Source organism: Herpailurus yagouaroundi, unplaced genomic scaffold (genome assembly GCF_014898765.1).
Source record: "Herpailurus yagouaroundi ecotype Mexico unplaced genomic scaffold, PumYag 189, whole genome shotgun sequence".
Lineage (NCBI taxonomy): Eukaryota > Metazoa > Chordata > Mammalia > Carnivora > Felidae > Herpailurus > Herpailurus yagouaroundi.
The window spans coordinates 1,727,489-1,742,497 of record NW_024412420.1 but is presented as its reverse complement, the minus strand read 5'-3'; the positions used below and the strand labels follow the sequence as shown (position 1 = coordinate 1,742,497).

The 15,009-nt window shown below is 37.7% G+C and overlaps 1 protein-coding gene across 1 annotated transcript in view; it reads left to right on the top strand.

Moving 5' to 3' along the window:
* Positions 1–15,009, top strand: part of BRIP1 (BRCA1 interacting DNA helicase 1) — a 210,707-nt gene that overhangs the window by 189,299 nt on the left and 6,399 nt on the right. The window contains 2 exon segments of the mRNA XM_040496925.1: positions 6,766–6,848; positions 13,673–13,999. Of these exon segments, the coding sequence (XP_040352859.1) occupies positions 6,766–6,848; positions 13,673–13,999 (410 nt within the window).

Sequence of the window (15,009 nt, the reverse complement as noted above, 5' to 3'; positions counted from 1 at the left end):
GTTGGATACTTCATTACCCCACTTTCAATAATAGAACAATTAGAAAATCAATAAAGAATGTGAGTCTTGGGGCACATGGGTGGCTTAGTTGATTAAATGTCCAGCTCTTGATTTCAGCTCAGGTCATAATCTCACAGTTTGTGAGATTGAGCCCTATGTTGGGCTCTGCTCTGACAGCATGGAACCTGTTGGGGAATCTCTGTCTCTCTCTGCCCCTCCCCAGCTTGCACTCTCTCTCAAAATAAATAAATTTTTTTGTTTTTAATTTTTTTAATGTTTTTATTTTTGAGAGAGACAGAGCGTGATGGGGGGGGGGGGGCGGTGGAGAGAGACAGACACAGAATCGGAAGTGGGCTCCAGGCTTTGAGCTGTCAGCACAGAGTCCGACGCAGGGCTCAAACTCACCAACTACGAGATCATGACTTGAGCCAAAGTTGGATGCCTAACCGACTGAGCTAACCAGGCACCCCAACTTTTTTTGTTTTTGTTTTTGAGAGAGAGAATCCCAGGAAGAGCAGAGGGGGAGAGGGGAGAGGCAGAGCGAGAAGCGGGACCCACTCGAAGCAGGGCTCGAGCTCACCCAGAGCAGGTATCTTGCTCACCCAAAGTGGGGCTCAAGCTCACCCTGTGTGGGACTTGAACTGACAAACCATGAGATCATGACCTGAACCAAAGTCAGATGCTTAATGACTGAGCCACCCAGGCACCTTAAACATTTTTTTTTAATGTGAGTCTTGAACACTTAAAACCAAGAATTACAAACCTAACGTATATCTATTACACTCCACCCTCCTCAGGTTCATGTGGCATATTCTTCAGGATAGACTATAAGTTAGGGTACAAAATAAGTCTTCAGTAAATTTTAAATGGTTAAAATCATAGAGAGTACTTTTTCTGCTTTCAGTGGAATGAAACTAGAAATAATAACAGGAGAAGAAATAGGAAATTCATAAATAAGTGGAAATTAATACATTCTTAACCAATGGATCCAAGAAGAAATAAGAGAAACTAGGATGTACCTTGTGACGAATGAAAGTGAAAGCACAGTACCAAAATTTTGAGGATAAAATGAAAGTATTGCTCAGAGAGAAATGTATACTTGTAAGTGCCTATATTTTTTAAAAAGAAAGATCTGAAATCAACGTTTATTTATTTTTGGGACAGAGAGAGACAGAGCATGAACGGGCGAGGGGCACAGAGAGAGGGAGACACAGAATCGGAAACAGGCTCCAGGCTCTGAGCCATCAGCCCAGAGCCCGACGCGGGGCTCGAACTCACGGACCGTGAGATCGTGACCTGGTTGAAGTCGGACGCTTAACCGACTGCGCCACCCAGGCGCCCCAAGAAAGATCTGAAATCAATGATCTAACCTCCTAACTTAAGGAATTAGAAAAAGAAGGGCAAGCAAAGCCCAAGGCCAGCAGATCAAAAAGGATAATAGATATTAGAATGGACATAAAGGAGATTGAGAATAGAAAATACAATAGAAAAAATAAGGATAACAAAAGTTGGTTCTTTGAAAAGACCAAGAAAACTAACAACTTTTAACTAGACTGACCAAGAGAAAATAACAGAAAGGACTTAAATTACTAAAATTAAGAATGAAAGAGGGGATGTAACTACCAACCTTAACAAAAACATAAAGCATTATAAAAGAACACCTTGAACAATGGATGACAGCAAATTTTATAACTTAAGGATGGGCAAATTCATAGGAAAACATAAGCTACTGCAACTGATACAATAGATATGAATAGGTCTGTAAAAGTAAAGAGATAGTAAGTAATCAGAAAACTTCCCACAAAGAAAAGCCCAGGACCAAATGGCTTCACTGATGAATTCTAGCAAATATTTAAAGAATTAACACCAGTATTTTACAAACTCTTATGAAAAATTGAAGGACAAACATATACCAACTTAGTCTATGAGGCCAGTATTGCCTGTTACCAAAGCCGAAGACGTCACAAGAAAATACAGCATTATCTTTTATGGGTATAGATGCAAAAATCCTCAACAGAGAAAGTAGAAAACTGAATCCAGCAACTTACTAAAAGGATTATACACAATGACCAAGCGGAATTTATCCTGGGAATGCAAGGTTGATTCAACATCCAGCCAATTTTGTTAGTCCAACTAAAATCAATCAATGTAATAGATTAAGTAGAATAAAATACATCTTCTCAAGATGAGGAAAACGTTTGACAATATCCAACACATTTTCATGATAAAACCCTCAAAGCAGAAATAGAAGAGCGTCTATGGCAAACCTGTAGTTAACATCTTAATGATAAAAGACTGACAGAGAAGGACAGATACACATTTTCACTCATATGTAGATCTTGAGAAGTTTAACAGAAGACCATGGGGGAAAGGAAGGGAGAAAAAATAGTTACAAACAGAAAGGGAGGGAGGCAAACCACAAGAGACTCTTAAATACAGAGAAGAAACAGGGTGGATTGGGGCTTGGGGGAGAAGGGAAAATGGGTGATGAGCATTGAGGAGGGCACTTGTTGGGGTGAGCACTGGGTGTTGTATGTAAGCCAATTTGACAATAAATTACATTCATTAAAAAAAGAAAGACTGAAACTTTTTTGATAACAGGATAAGGATGTCCACTCTCACCACTTATATTTAGTATTGTATTAGAGGTTCTACACAGGGCAATTAGGCAAGAAAAAAAGAAGAAAAATTAATTTGGATTGGAAAAGAAGTAAAATTATTTTAAAATTTGCAAATGACATGATATTCTACATGGAAATTTATATCCATAAACTATAACTAATAGAGCTAATAAACAAGTTCAGTAAGTTACAAAAGTATACAAAAAAAGTATACAAAAATCCATCACGTTATACAATGGCAGTGAATAATCCAAAAATGAAATTAATAAACTCTATTTGCATACTGTAATAGTGTTGTGACAAATGGTAGCTACATTTGTTGTAAGCATAGTATAATGTGTAGACTTGTCAGATCACTATGTTGTAAACCTGAAACTCATGTAACACTGTGTGTCAACTATGTACTTCAATAAAAATAAATATTTTTCATTTGCAATAACGTCAAAAGATACTTAGGAGTAATTGTAACAAAAGAAGTGCAAGACCTGTACACTGAAAGCTACAAAACATTGTTGAAAGAAATTTCTAAATAAATGGAAGAATTCTATGATGATGGATTGGAAGACTTACTGTAAAGATCGCAGCATCCCCCAGAATGATCTGTAGAGATTCAGTGCAATCCCAGCCAAAATCCCAGCTGGATTTCTTGCAGAAATTGAGAAGCTGATCTTAAAATTTATATGGAAATTGAAAGAAATCCAGAATACTCACAAAAATTTTGAAAAAGAAGAACAAAATTGGAGAACTGACCATTCTCGATTTCAAACTTATTGCAGTGCTACAATAATTGAGACTTGTGTTGTACTGGCATAATATAGACATGTAGGACAGGGGGTAGAATTGAAAGTCCAGAAACTAACCTCCATGTTTACAGTGAGCTTATTAGTGCCAAGACAGAGGGAGAGGAAGATGGTGGTGGAGTAGGAGGACCCTAGGCTCCTCATGTCCCATGAACACAGCTAGATAACTACCAAATCATCCTATATACCCCAGAAAGACCCTACACCTAAAGGGAGAGAAGAGGGTACATCATAGAAGGTATACTGTGCTCCATGCTGTTTCCTGACCATGTCAGGTAAGCTCTTGCTGCAGAAACTTTGCCCTTGCATTTCTCTCTGCTAGACACTTCCCTTCCAGATACACACACAGCTCATTCCCTGACCTGTGAAGAATCTTTGTTCAAGTAATGTTTTCTCAGGTGCTCAAAAATCACCCCATTTAAAATTTAGCACCCTCTGCCAATATTCCCTCTTCTGTTTCCCTTTTTGTTTTTCTTCCCTAGCACTTAGCATCTTTTCATATATCATATGATTTTCTTACCTCCATGGACTGAATTGTGCCTCCTTCAAATTCATATGTTGAAGCCCTTATCCCCTACATAATGCTATTTGGAGATGAGGCCTATGGAATGTAATTAGGTTTAGATGAGGTCCTGTGGGCAGGGCCCTCATGATGGGATTAGCGCCCTTATAAGAACAGACATCAGAGGACTTGATTCTTTCTCTCCTTTACTTCTCCCTCTTTCCACCCCCACCCATGTGAGGACACAGTGAGATGGCTGACCTCTGTAAGCCAAGAGGAGAGCCTTCACCAGGGAACTAAATCAGTTTGCACCTCTATCTGTTCTTCCTAGCCTCAAGAACTGTGAGAAATAAATCCCTGTTGTTTAAGCCACCACGCCCTCCTAAAAAGTGCTAAGACAATCCAATGGGGGAAAAAATAGTCTTTAACAGATGGTGCTAGGATAACTGCATATCCATATAAAAGAATGAAACTAGTCCTCTACCCCCACACCATATACAAAAGGTAACTCAAGATGGGTGAAAGACTAACAAGGTGTAAGTCTTCTTAGACTCCTTGGACTAGGCAATGGTTTCTTGCTTTTTTTTTTTTTTTTAAATGACTATTTTGAGAGGGAGAGAGCATGAGCAGGGGAAGGGCAAAGAGAGAGGGAGAGAGAATCCCAAGCAGGCTCTGTGCTATCAGAGCAGAGCCCAATACAGGGCTCACTAACTGAGAGATCATGACCTGAGTCGAAACCGAGAGTCAGACGCTCAACCTACTAAGCCACCCAGTTGCCCCTAGGAAATGATTTCTTTCTTTCTTTTTCTTTTTTTAATGTTTATTTTATTTTTGAGAAAGAGTATGAGTGGGGGAGGGGCAGAGAGAGAAGGAGACATGGAATCTGAAGCAGGCTCCAGGCTCTGAGCTGTTAGCACAGATCCCAATGTGGGGCTCAAACTCAAGAACCTCGAGATCATGACCTGAGCCGAAGTTGGACACTTAACCGCCTGAGTCATCCAAGCACCCTGGTAGTCAATGGTTTCTTAAATATGACATCAATAGCACAAACAACTTTAAAAATTAGATAAATTGGGCTTTGTCAAACTTTTGTTTAACTTTGTTAAAACTTTTGTTCTTCAAAGAACAATGCTAAAAAATAGAACGCACACATGTGAGAAAATGTTTGCAAATCAAATGTCTAAGGGTGTAGTATCCAGAATATATAAAGAACTCTTTTTTTTTTTTTTCAACGTTTATTTATTTTTGGGACAGAGAGAGACAGAGCATGAACGGGCGAGGGGCAGAGAGAGGGAGACACAGAAACGGAAACAGGCTCCAGGCTCTGAGCCATCAGCCCAGAGCCTGACGCGGGGCTCGAACCCACGGACCGCGAGATCGTGACCTGGCTGAAGTCGGACGCTTAACCGACTGCGCCACCCAGGCGCCCCTATAAAGAACTCTTATAATTCAACAATGAAAAGACAAATAATGCGATTTAAAAATGGACCAATACTTTTAGTAGACATTTCTCCAAAAGAGATACACAAGCAGCCAGTATGCACATGAAAATATGTTCAACATCACTAGTTACTAGGGAAATGCAAATCAAAACCACAGTGAAATGCCACTTCACACTTCCTAGAGTACATTTAATGAAGAATATGGATAATAACAAGTGCTGGTGAGGATATGGAGAAATTGGAAATCTCACACAATGCTGGCAGGAATGTAAAATTGTGCAACTGCTTCAGACAAAAGTGTTCCTCAAAAAGTTAACATTGAATTACTGTACAGCCCAGCAATTCCACTTCTGGTTGGATTCATATGAAAACTTGTACCCAAATGTTCATAGCAGCATTATTCATAATAGTCAAAAGGTGAAAACAACCCAGATGCACATTTACTTATGAATGGATAAATGCAATGGAATGTTATTCAGCTAAAAAGAGGAATAAAGTACTGATACATGTGATAACACGTAGCCTTGAAAAAACATCATGTTAACTGAAAGAATCATGTTGTATGTTGCATGATTCCGGTTATATGAAAATTTCAAAATAGGCAAATTATAGAGATAGAAAGTATATTAGTGGTTTCCAGGGAATAGGGGGAATAATTGGATAAAGAGAGTGACTGATTGACACTGGGTTTCTTTTGGGTGAGATAAAAATGTGTGATAGATAGTGGTGTAGGTTGCACAACTTTGTAAATGTACTAAAAGTCACTGAATTACACACTTCAAATTTTTTTAAATAATTTTTAAAATTAAAAAATATTTTAGCAAACCAAATTCAACAATCTGTAAAAAGAATATACACCATAACAACATGTGGTTATCTTAGGAATGAAAGTCTGGGTCTGTATTTGAAATTTTGCCTGTGTGATCTACCATGTTAACAGTTTAAAGGAGAAAAACTACATGATCAAATCAATTGGTTCTTCCCAAGTTTGTTGTTTGTTTTACAAATTAAACATTCATTCATGATAAAAACTCATTAAACTAGAACAAAGTTTATCTACATAAATTCTACAACTAAAATGACATTGAAGGTAAAAAAAAATAATTTGTTTAGCTAAGTAAGGGTTTGTAAATATTTTCTATAAATTTTTGGCTTTCAAAATAGAATGCATATAAACATTTTTTGATGTAAGTTATCAAGAGTTGACAAAAGTAGGAGATTTTTAATATACCTACTTTGGTACATTGTATTGAGTTGTTTCTATAATCTTGCTTATAATAAGGCTTAGAGGAATATACTACTGACATCACTGATTTTTCTCAATCTTCTATCTCACAAGAAGACTGGCTTTTATTTTCAAAGTTATTTCTGTTTGATTTTTCTCCCTATTTTTTTTATAGGTGTATTCGACACAAAAATGATTGGGGAGCTCTTATTCTTGTGGATAATCGCTTTAGTAGTAACCCTGCACAGTATATATCTGGTAAGATTCTTAGCTGGGTTTAGAGTAAGAGTTAATAACAGTCATTGGTATTTAGTAACTACTGGTTGTTGTTCTTTTTTAATGTTTATTTATTTTTGAGAGAGAGAGAGAGAGAGCACACGAGCCAGGGAGGGGCAGAGAGAGAGAGACTGAGACACAGAATCTGAAGCAGGCTCCGAGCTGTCAGTATAGAGCCCAATGCAGGGCTCGAACTCACGAACTTATGAGATCATGACCTGAAACGAAGTCAGACACTCAACCAACTGAACCACCCAGGCACCCCTAATAACTGCTGGTTTTAAAGAAAAAATTTGGACAGGGGCACCTGGGTGTCTCAGTTGGTTAAGCATCCGACTTTGGCTCCAGTCATGATCTTGCGGTACTTGAGTTCAAGCCTGCATCGGGCTCTGCACTGGGATTGGAATTCTTTCACCCTCTGTTTCTCTGAACCCTTCCCACTTGCACACTCTCTCTCTTTCTCGATCTCAAAATAATCGAATAGATTATCTTTTTATTAAAAGATTTTTTATTTTTTTTACTATTTTTTAAATATGAAATTTATTGTCAAATTGGTTTCCATACAACACCCAGTGCTCATCCCAACAGGTGCCCTCCTCAATGCCCATCACCCACTTTTCCCTTCCCCCCATCAACCCTCAGTTTATTCTCCCTTTTTTTTTTTTTTAATTTTTTTTTTCAACGTTTATTTTATTTTTGGGACAGAGAGAGACAGAGCATGAACGGGGGAGGGGCAGAGAGAGGGAGACACAGAATCGGAAACAGGCTCCAGGCTCTGAGCCATCAGCCCAGAGCCTGACGCGGGGCTCGAACTCACGGACCGCGAGATCGTGACCTGGCTGAAGTCGGACGCTTAACCGACTGCGCCACCCAGGCGCCCCCCTCTCCCTTTTCTTATTGAGAAGCCTGCTAGAGGTTTATCAGTTTTGTTTATTTTTTCAGAAAATCAACTCTTGGTTTCATTGACCTGCTCTGCTGTTTTTTTAGATTCTATATTGTTTATTTCTGTTATGATCTTTATTATTTCTTTTCTGCTAGGTTTGGGGTGTCTTTGCTGTTCTGCTTCTGTTTCCTTTAGGTGTGCTGTTAGATTTTGTATTTGGGATTTTTCTTGTTTCTTGAGATAGGCCTGGATTGCAATGTATTTTCCTCTCAGGACTGCCTTCGCTGCATCCCAAAGCGTTTGAATTAAAAATTGAATAAATTATTTTTTATTTATTTTTTTTAATTTTTTAATGTTTATTTTTAGGAGAGAGACAGTGTGCAAGCGGGAAAGGGTCAGAGAGAGAGGGAGACACAGAATCGGAAGCAGGCTCCAGCCTCTGAGCTGTCAGCACAGAGCCTGACGCAGGGCTAGAACTCATGAGCCGTGAGATCATGACCTGAACTGAAGTCAGACACCTAACCCACTGAGCCACCCAGGTGCCCCAAAATAATTGAATAAATTTTTTAAAAATTGGGGAGGGACAGATTTTTAATAGATCAAATATGGAAAAATTCATATTGACAGGAAATCTAGCCTTTTAATGCTTGTGTGTTTACAAAAAAAGCTTTATAGATGAGAATCTAGTTACTAACTAACATAGTATTAATCAGTTAGTATCCTTCAATTTTGTAGAATGTTGGATTTAATTCAGTAACAGTAATTATTTATTTATCATTATCAGGGAAAAGGCTATTCACAAATGAATTTTCCAAAAAATAAGTGTTTACATGTAAGCACATCTCCTTTGGCTGCTTAGGATTCTTCATTCTTTCATTCTTGATTATATTGAAGATTGTTGATTGCTTTTTGTTTGTTTAGAAATGCTTCAGCTGTTACAGAGTTCATGTTAGAGCTAGTATTTTCTAAAAGGAAAAAAGCTCCACTGTAGGCCTCAAGATATAGTGAATGGCCATTTTTCCCCACTCAGATGAACAAATATTATGTGCCTATAGTATTTAGTTTGGAAATACTTGCATCTTTATTATCTTCAAAGCTAAAAAGTTCATACGACGATGATAAAAAGAGATGCAAAATTTTAAATTTGTTTCAGATAAACTACCTATGGGTATGGACTCTACTTTTTCTATTTCAGAGCCTAGTATTTGGTTTGGCATTAAAATGTATACACCTGGATTAAAGCAGCAAGTGCTGCTTTATTAGTCTTTTCTGCTCTTTCCATGTAAAGCAACCCATTGCACTTAGGGCCAGACATAACTAAAAGCAAAATATTAAGTGCTTATGTTTAGTCAGCAGGTGGAGCTCAGATTCTTTGAGTTTTCAAAAGCAAACTGACATTTTGCACTGAAAAGGCTTTCTTTGATTACAAAAAGTTCCACACGTCAAAGAGGCGAGTATAATACTAAAATTTTTCAGTTTTAGAAAACTTTGATGTTTAATCAGTATAATTATTTTTCCCAACCAAACAAAATAAAGAACTTTAAGGGAAATCCTTCTTTAAAATATTCTTCTATGGGCACCTGGCTGGTTCAGGGTTGATCTTGGGGTTATAAGTTCAAGCTCCACATTGGATGTAGAGATTATTTTAAAATAAAATCTTTAAAAAGTTAAAAAATTAAATGGTCTTCTTGTCAAATGTTTTTCTTAACTTCAGTTAAAAAATGCAAAATCTGAAAAGTTTTTCTTATTTGAACATCTAGTACTTCTTACCTTATAGTTCAGACTTGTTGAATTTTTAAAAGATTTATTTATTTAAAAAAATGTTTTTTGTGGTTTGACTCCCTCTCAGTTTGTAACTTTTTTTTTTCTTCTCTTCCTGCATGGAAAGAGATGGAAACTTAACTTCTGTTAAGTTTCTCAAATTCCTCATATGAGTGAAAACATACGATATCTGTCTTTCTCTGACTGACTTATTTCACTTAGCATAATACCCTCCAGTTCCATCCACGTTGTTGCAAATGGCAAGATTTCGTTCTTTGTCCTTGCCGAGTAGCATTCCAAGCTAACTTGAAAATAAATTATATATCTTAAAAAAATTTTTTTAATTTTATTTTAGAGAGAGGGCGTAAGTGGGGAAGAGGGGCAGAGGGTGAGACAGAGAATCTCAAGCTGGCCCCATGCTCAGCACAGAGCCCAGTGCAGGGTTTGATCTCACGACAGTGAGATCATGACCTGAGCCAAAATCAAAATCAAGAGTCAGATGCTTAACCGACTGAGCCACCTACATGCCCCTAAAGATTTGATTTGATTTGATTTGATTTGATTTGATTTGAGAGAGAGACAGAGCACACACTAGTAGGAGGACAGAGAGAAGGAGACAGGATCCGAGCAGGTTCTGCACTGATAGCAGAGAGCCCAATGTAGGGCTCACACTCAAGAACCATGAGACAACAACCTGAGCCTAGCTCTTGACAACTGAGCCACCCAGGTGCCCCTAAAGATTTTATTTTTTAAGTAGGTCACTATACCCAATGTGGGGCTCGAACTTAAACACCAAGATCAAGAATCACATGTTCCGCCTACTGAGCCAGCTAGGCACTGCCAACAGATTTTTTAAATTAAGAATTTTACATTATTTCTGTATGGTTTTTATTTATTTTCTCTGAGACTCATAAAAGTGTGAAATCTTCCTATCTAGATAATACTAGCGCAACAATGTACAAATTCCTTTTGATGGCTAATTTTTATTTGAAGTGAATTTGCATTAACTACAGAACTCAATTCATTTTGCATTAAATATAGAAAAACTCCGATAAAAACAAAAACTAAAGGAATGTATGTAAATGATTGTATAGGAGTTCAAGTTGTTTGAAGCCCTGCCTTATTTTTCTTTTAACTTAAAATACCATAGTGACTTTTTAAATTACTCCAGAAGATGATGATAGTAACACCAGCAGAGAATATTTATTTTCTAAAAGTGAATATCTGATTTTGAATTTCATTCTGAAATAAGTCATACTACAAAACACGTATACTTTTAATATGGTTCAAGGTTTTACAGTTTCACATGTCATAGGTCAAATCATGTCCCTTACAACTTAATTGTTTATATATTAAAAAATATATCATAAATATTCAAATAGGACATGATTTGTCCATGGTAACATTGTTATTCCTTTCATTTCCAGGATAGTTTAAGACATATTTGGAATTGGGGGAGAAGAGGAACAAAAAAACCTATGAGACTGGAATCTTGCATTTATTTTTTGTGAAGGGAATCAAAGTTAGAAAGTTGGAATGGAAGATCGTGTTGTTTACAACTTCTAGTTTCTCTAAAATTAATACGTAGGCAATATTTGTGGGGAATTATGATGAAATTAGATTTGCCTTATTTCCCCAGTTATTCTAAACTGACAAATAATACATTTCTCCCATTCCACTCTACTCCCACTCCCTCTTCCCTCCCTTCAGTTGACAATCACTGCATGTAAAGAAAAATGGTACTGATACCTGAGCAATACTAAGCATAGTGTACATGTGAAGATTTTTAGGCAGGAAAAATATTGAGAATCTTTTTTTTTTTTCCTGCTTAAATCCAAGTTAGTTAACATATAGTGTAATAATGGGTTCAGAAGTAGAATTAAGCGATTCTTCACTTACATTTAACACCCAGTGCTCATGCCAACAAGTGCTGTCCTTAGTACCCATCACCCATTTAGCCCAGCCCCCTACCCACCTCCCCTCCAGCAACCCTTAGTTCTCTGAATTTAGAGTCTCTTAGGGGTGCGTGGGTGGCTCAGTAGGTTAAGCATTCAACTCTTGATTTCGGCTCAGGTCATGATCTCATGGGTCATGGGTTCAAACCCCACATAGGCTCTGCACTGACAGTGTGGAGCCTGCTTGGGGTTCTGTCTCCTCTCTCTGCCCCTCTCCTGCTCGCTCGCTCTCTCTCTCTCTCTCTCTCTCTCTCAACGTAAATACATAAACTTAAAAAACAACAACAACAAAAAAGAACCTCTTATGGTTTGCCTCCCTCTTTTTATCTTCTTTTTCTTTCCCTTCCCCTATGTTCATCTTTTTTTCTTAAATTCCACATACGAGTGAAATCATATGGTATTTGTCTTTCTCTGACTGACTTCTCTTAACATAATACATTCTAATTCCATCCACCTGTTTCACATGGCAAGATTTCATTCTTTTTGATCGCCATTGTATATATATACCACATCTTCTTTATCCATTCATCATTAGTCAATGGACATTTGGGCTCTTTCCATAATTTGGCTCTTGTTGATAGTGCTGCTATAAACATTGGGGGGAGGGGGCATGTGCTCCTTCAAATCAGCATTTTTGTATCCTTTGTATAAATACCTAGTAGTGAAATTGCTGGGTGGTAAGGTAGCTCTATTTTTAATTTTTGGAGGAACCTCCATACTTTTTTCCAGAGTGGCTGCACCAGTATGCATTCTCACCAACAGTACAAAAAGGATTCCCCTTTCTCCACATTCTAACCAACATCTGTTGGTTCCTGAGTTTTTAATTTTCGCCATCCTGACAGGTGTGAGGTGGTATCTCATCATGGTTTTGATTTGTATTTCCCTCATGATGTGTGATGTTGAGCATCTATTTATGTGTCTGCTAGCCATCTGGATGTCTTCTTTGGAAAAGTATCTGTTCATTTTGCCCATTTCTTCACTGACTTATTTGTTTTTTGGGTGTTGAGTTTGATATGTTCTTTATAGGTAGACTTTGGATACTAACCCTTCATCCGATTTGTTATTTGCAAATATCTTCTCCCATTCCATCGGTTGCCTTTTAGTTTTGTTGATTGTTTCCTTTGCTGTGCAGAAGCTTTTTATCTTGATGAGGTCCCAATAGTTCGTGTTTCCCTTGCCTCCAGAGACATGTCTAGTAAGAAATTGCTGCAGCCGAAGTCAAAGAAGTTGTTGCCTGTTTTCTCCCCTAGGATTTTAATGGTTTCTTGTCTTACATTTAGGTCTTTCATCTATTTTGAGCTTATTTTGAAAATTTTTGTAATGTTTATTTATTTTTGAGACAGAGAGAGAGCACAAGTGGGGAAGGGACAGAGACAGAGGGAGACACAGAATCCAAAACAAGCTCCAGGCTCCGAGCTGTCAGCACAGAGCCCGACGGGCTCAGACTCACAGACTGTGAGATCATGACCTGGACTGAAGTCAGACGCTCTGCTGACTGAGCCACCCAGGTGCCCCCATTTTGAGTTTATTTTTGAGCATGGTATAAAAAGTGGTCCAGGTTCATTCTCCCACATGTCACTGCCCAGTTTTCTGAGCACCATTTGCTGAAGAGACTGTCTTTTTTCCATTGAATATTCTTTCCTCCTTTGTCAAAGATTAGTTGGCCATACATTTGTGGGTCCTTTTCTGGTTCTCTGTTCTGTTCCATCGATCTGTATGTCTGTTTTTGTCCAGTACCATACTGTCTTGATGATTACAGCTTTTTAATCCAGAATTATGATGCCTCCAGATTTGGTTTTCTTTTTCAACATGGCTTTGGCTATTCAGTCTTTTCTGGCTCCATACAAATTTTAGGATTGTTTGTTCTAGCTCTGTGAAGAATGCTGGTGTTATTTTGATAAGGATTGCATTGAATGCATAGATTGCTTTGGATAGTATAGATATTTTAACAATATTTGTTCAGAAGAACAATTAAGAGCTTAATCCATTAGCATGGGATGTTTTCCCATTTTTTTGTGTCTTTTTCAATTTCTTTCATAAACTTTCTATAGTTTTTTCTATAGTTTTTAGTGTAGAGAATCATTCTATATACCCTAAATTCATATAGATTACTTCATTAGAAAAATTATCTAAGGCTTTTCTTAATACATAATGTCTTAAGAAACTAAATAACCAAAGTTTCTTCCCTGGGTTTACTTTTTCCTTAGGACTTTCTAAATGGATACGGCAGCAGGTTCAGTACCATTCAACCTTTGAAAGTGCAATGGAGTCCTTGGCTGAATTTTCCAAAAAGCACCAGAAAGTCATTGATGTATCCAAAGAGGACAGAAAGTTTATACAGGACAGTGGATCTACACTTGAAGTGGCCGGTTTGAAGGACAATACCTTAACTTACTTATCAGAAGCAGCAAGCCATCTACCACCAGAAAATCCTAGGGAAGGTGAAGCAAAAATGTGTGTCCAAGAACTACACTGTCCTAAAATAACCACAAGTCTATCTCTACCAGGAGACATCATCTCCCGAAAGGACCAAGGTTTGAAAAGTTTTGCCTATTTACATTTGATAGAGAATTCTTTCATTATATCAAGTGAAATAATATATATTTTGCTATAGATTAATTTCCTTAAATATGTTGGCTTGTAATAGAAGGCATTATCATAAAGTAATGAAATAGTATGGTGTATTGGAATGAGAACAAACTTTTGTCAAGAGACCTGAGCATATTTTCTGGTTTTCTACTCAAAACTTTGTCATTACCTAACTTTGTGACCATGAGCAAGTCACGTAACTTTTTTGAGTCTTCATAGAAAAAGGAATCTCTGGGACACCAGGGTGGCTGAGCTGGGTAAGCATTCGACTCTTGATTTCAGCTCAGGTCATGATCTCAGGGTCGCAGGATCAAGCCCCATGTCTGGCTCTGCACTGTCAGCTGAGCCTGCTTGGGATTCTCTCCCCCTCTCTGTCCCTCCTTCTCTCTCTCTCTCTCTCTCTCCCTCTCTCCCTCTCTCCCTCTCTCCCTCTCTCCCTCTCTCCCTCTCCCTCTCCCTCTCCCTCTCCCCCTCTCTCCCTCTCCCTCTCCCTCTCCCTCACCCTCTCTCAAATTAACTAAATAAACTTTCAAAAAAAAAAAAACAAGAAAAAAGGAATCTCTTCATAGCTATCCCTTAGCTTGGAATGCAAAGATCTAATAAGATGATAAATATCACAGCATGGTAATACTGTACAAATGGCAGATGTTTTCCTAAAGGCTATATTAAAAATTGGTCTAATGTATAGATAACTTCTCTTACATGAATTTATTAGTTTAGGGAAGTGAGAGTCATTTATTCTGAATAATAAAAAATAACATTTTAAAATATATTAGAATATAACAGTCTGTGTCAGGGATTGGCAAACTATGGCTTATGGACCAATTTGGCCATCTGTTTTTGTATATCATGTTTAATGGTACAGAGTCACATCCATTCAGTTATGTGTGGTACACAACAGCAGAGTTTAGTCATAGTGTATTTTGCACTAGACCAGCACAATTGAGTACTTACA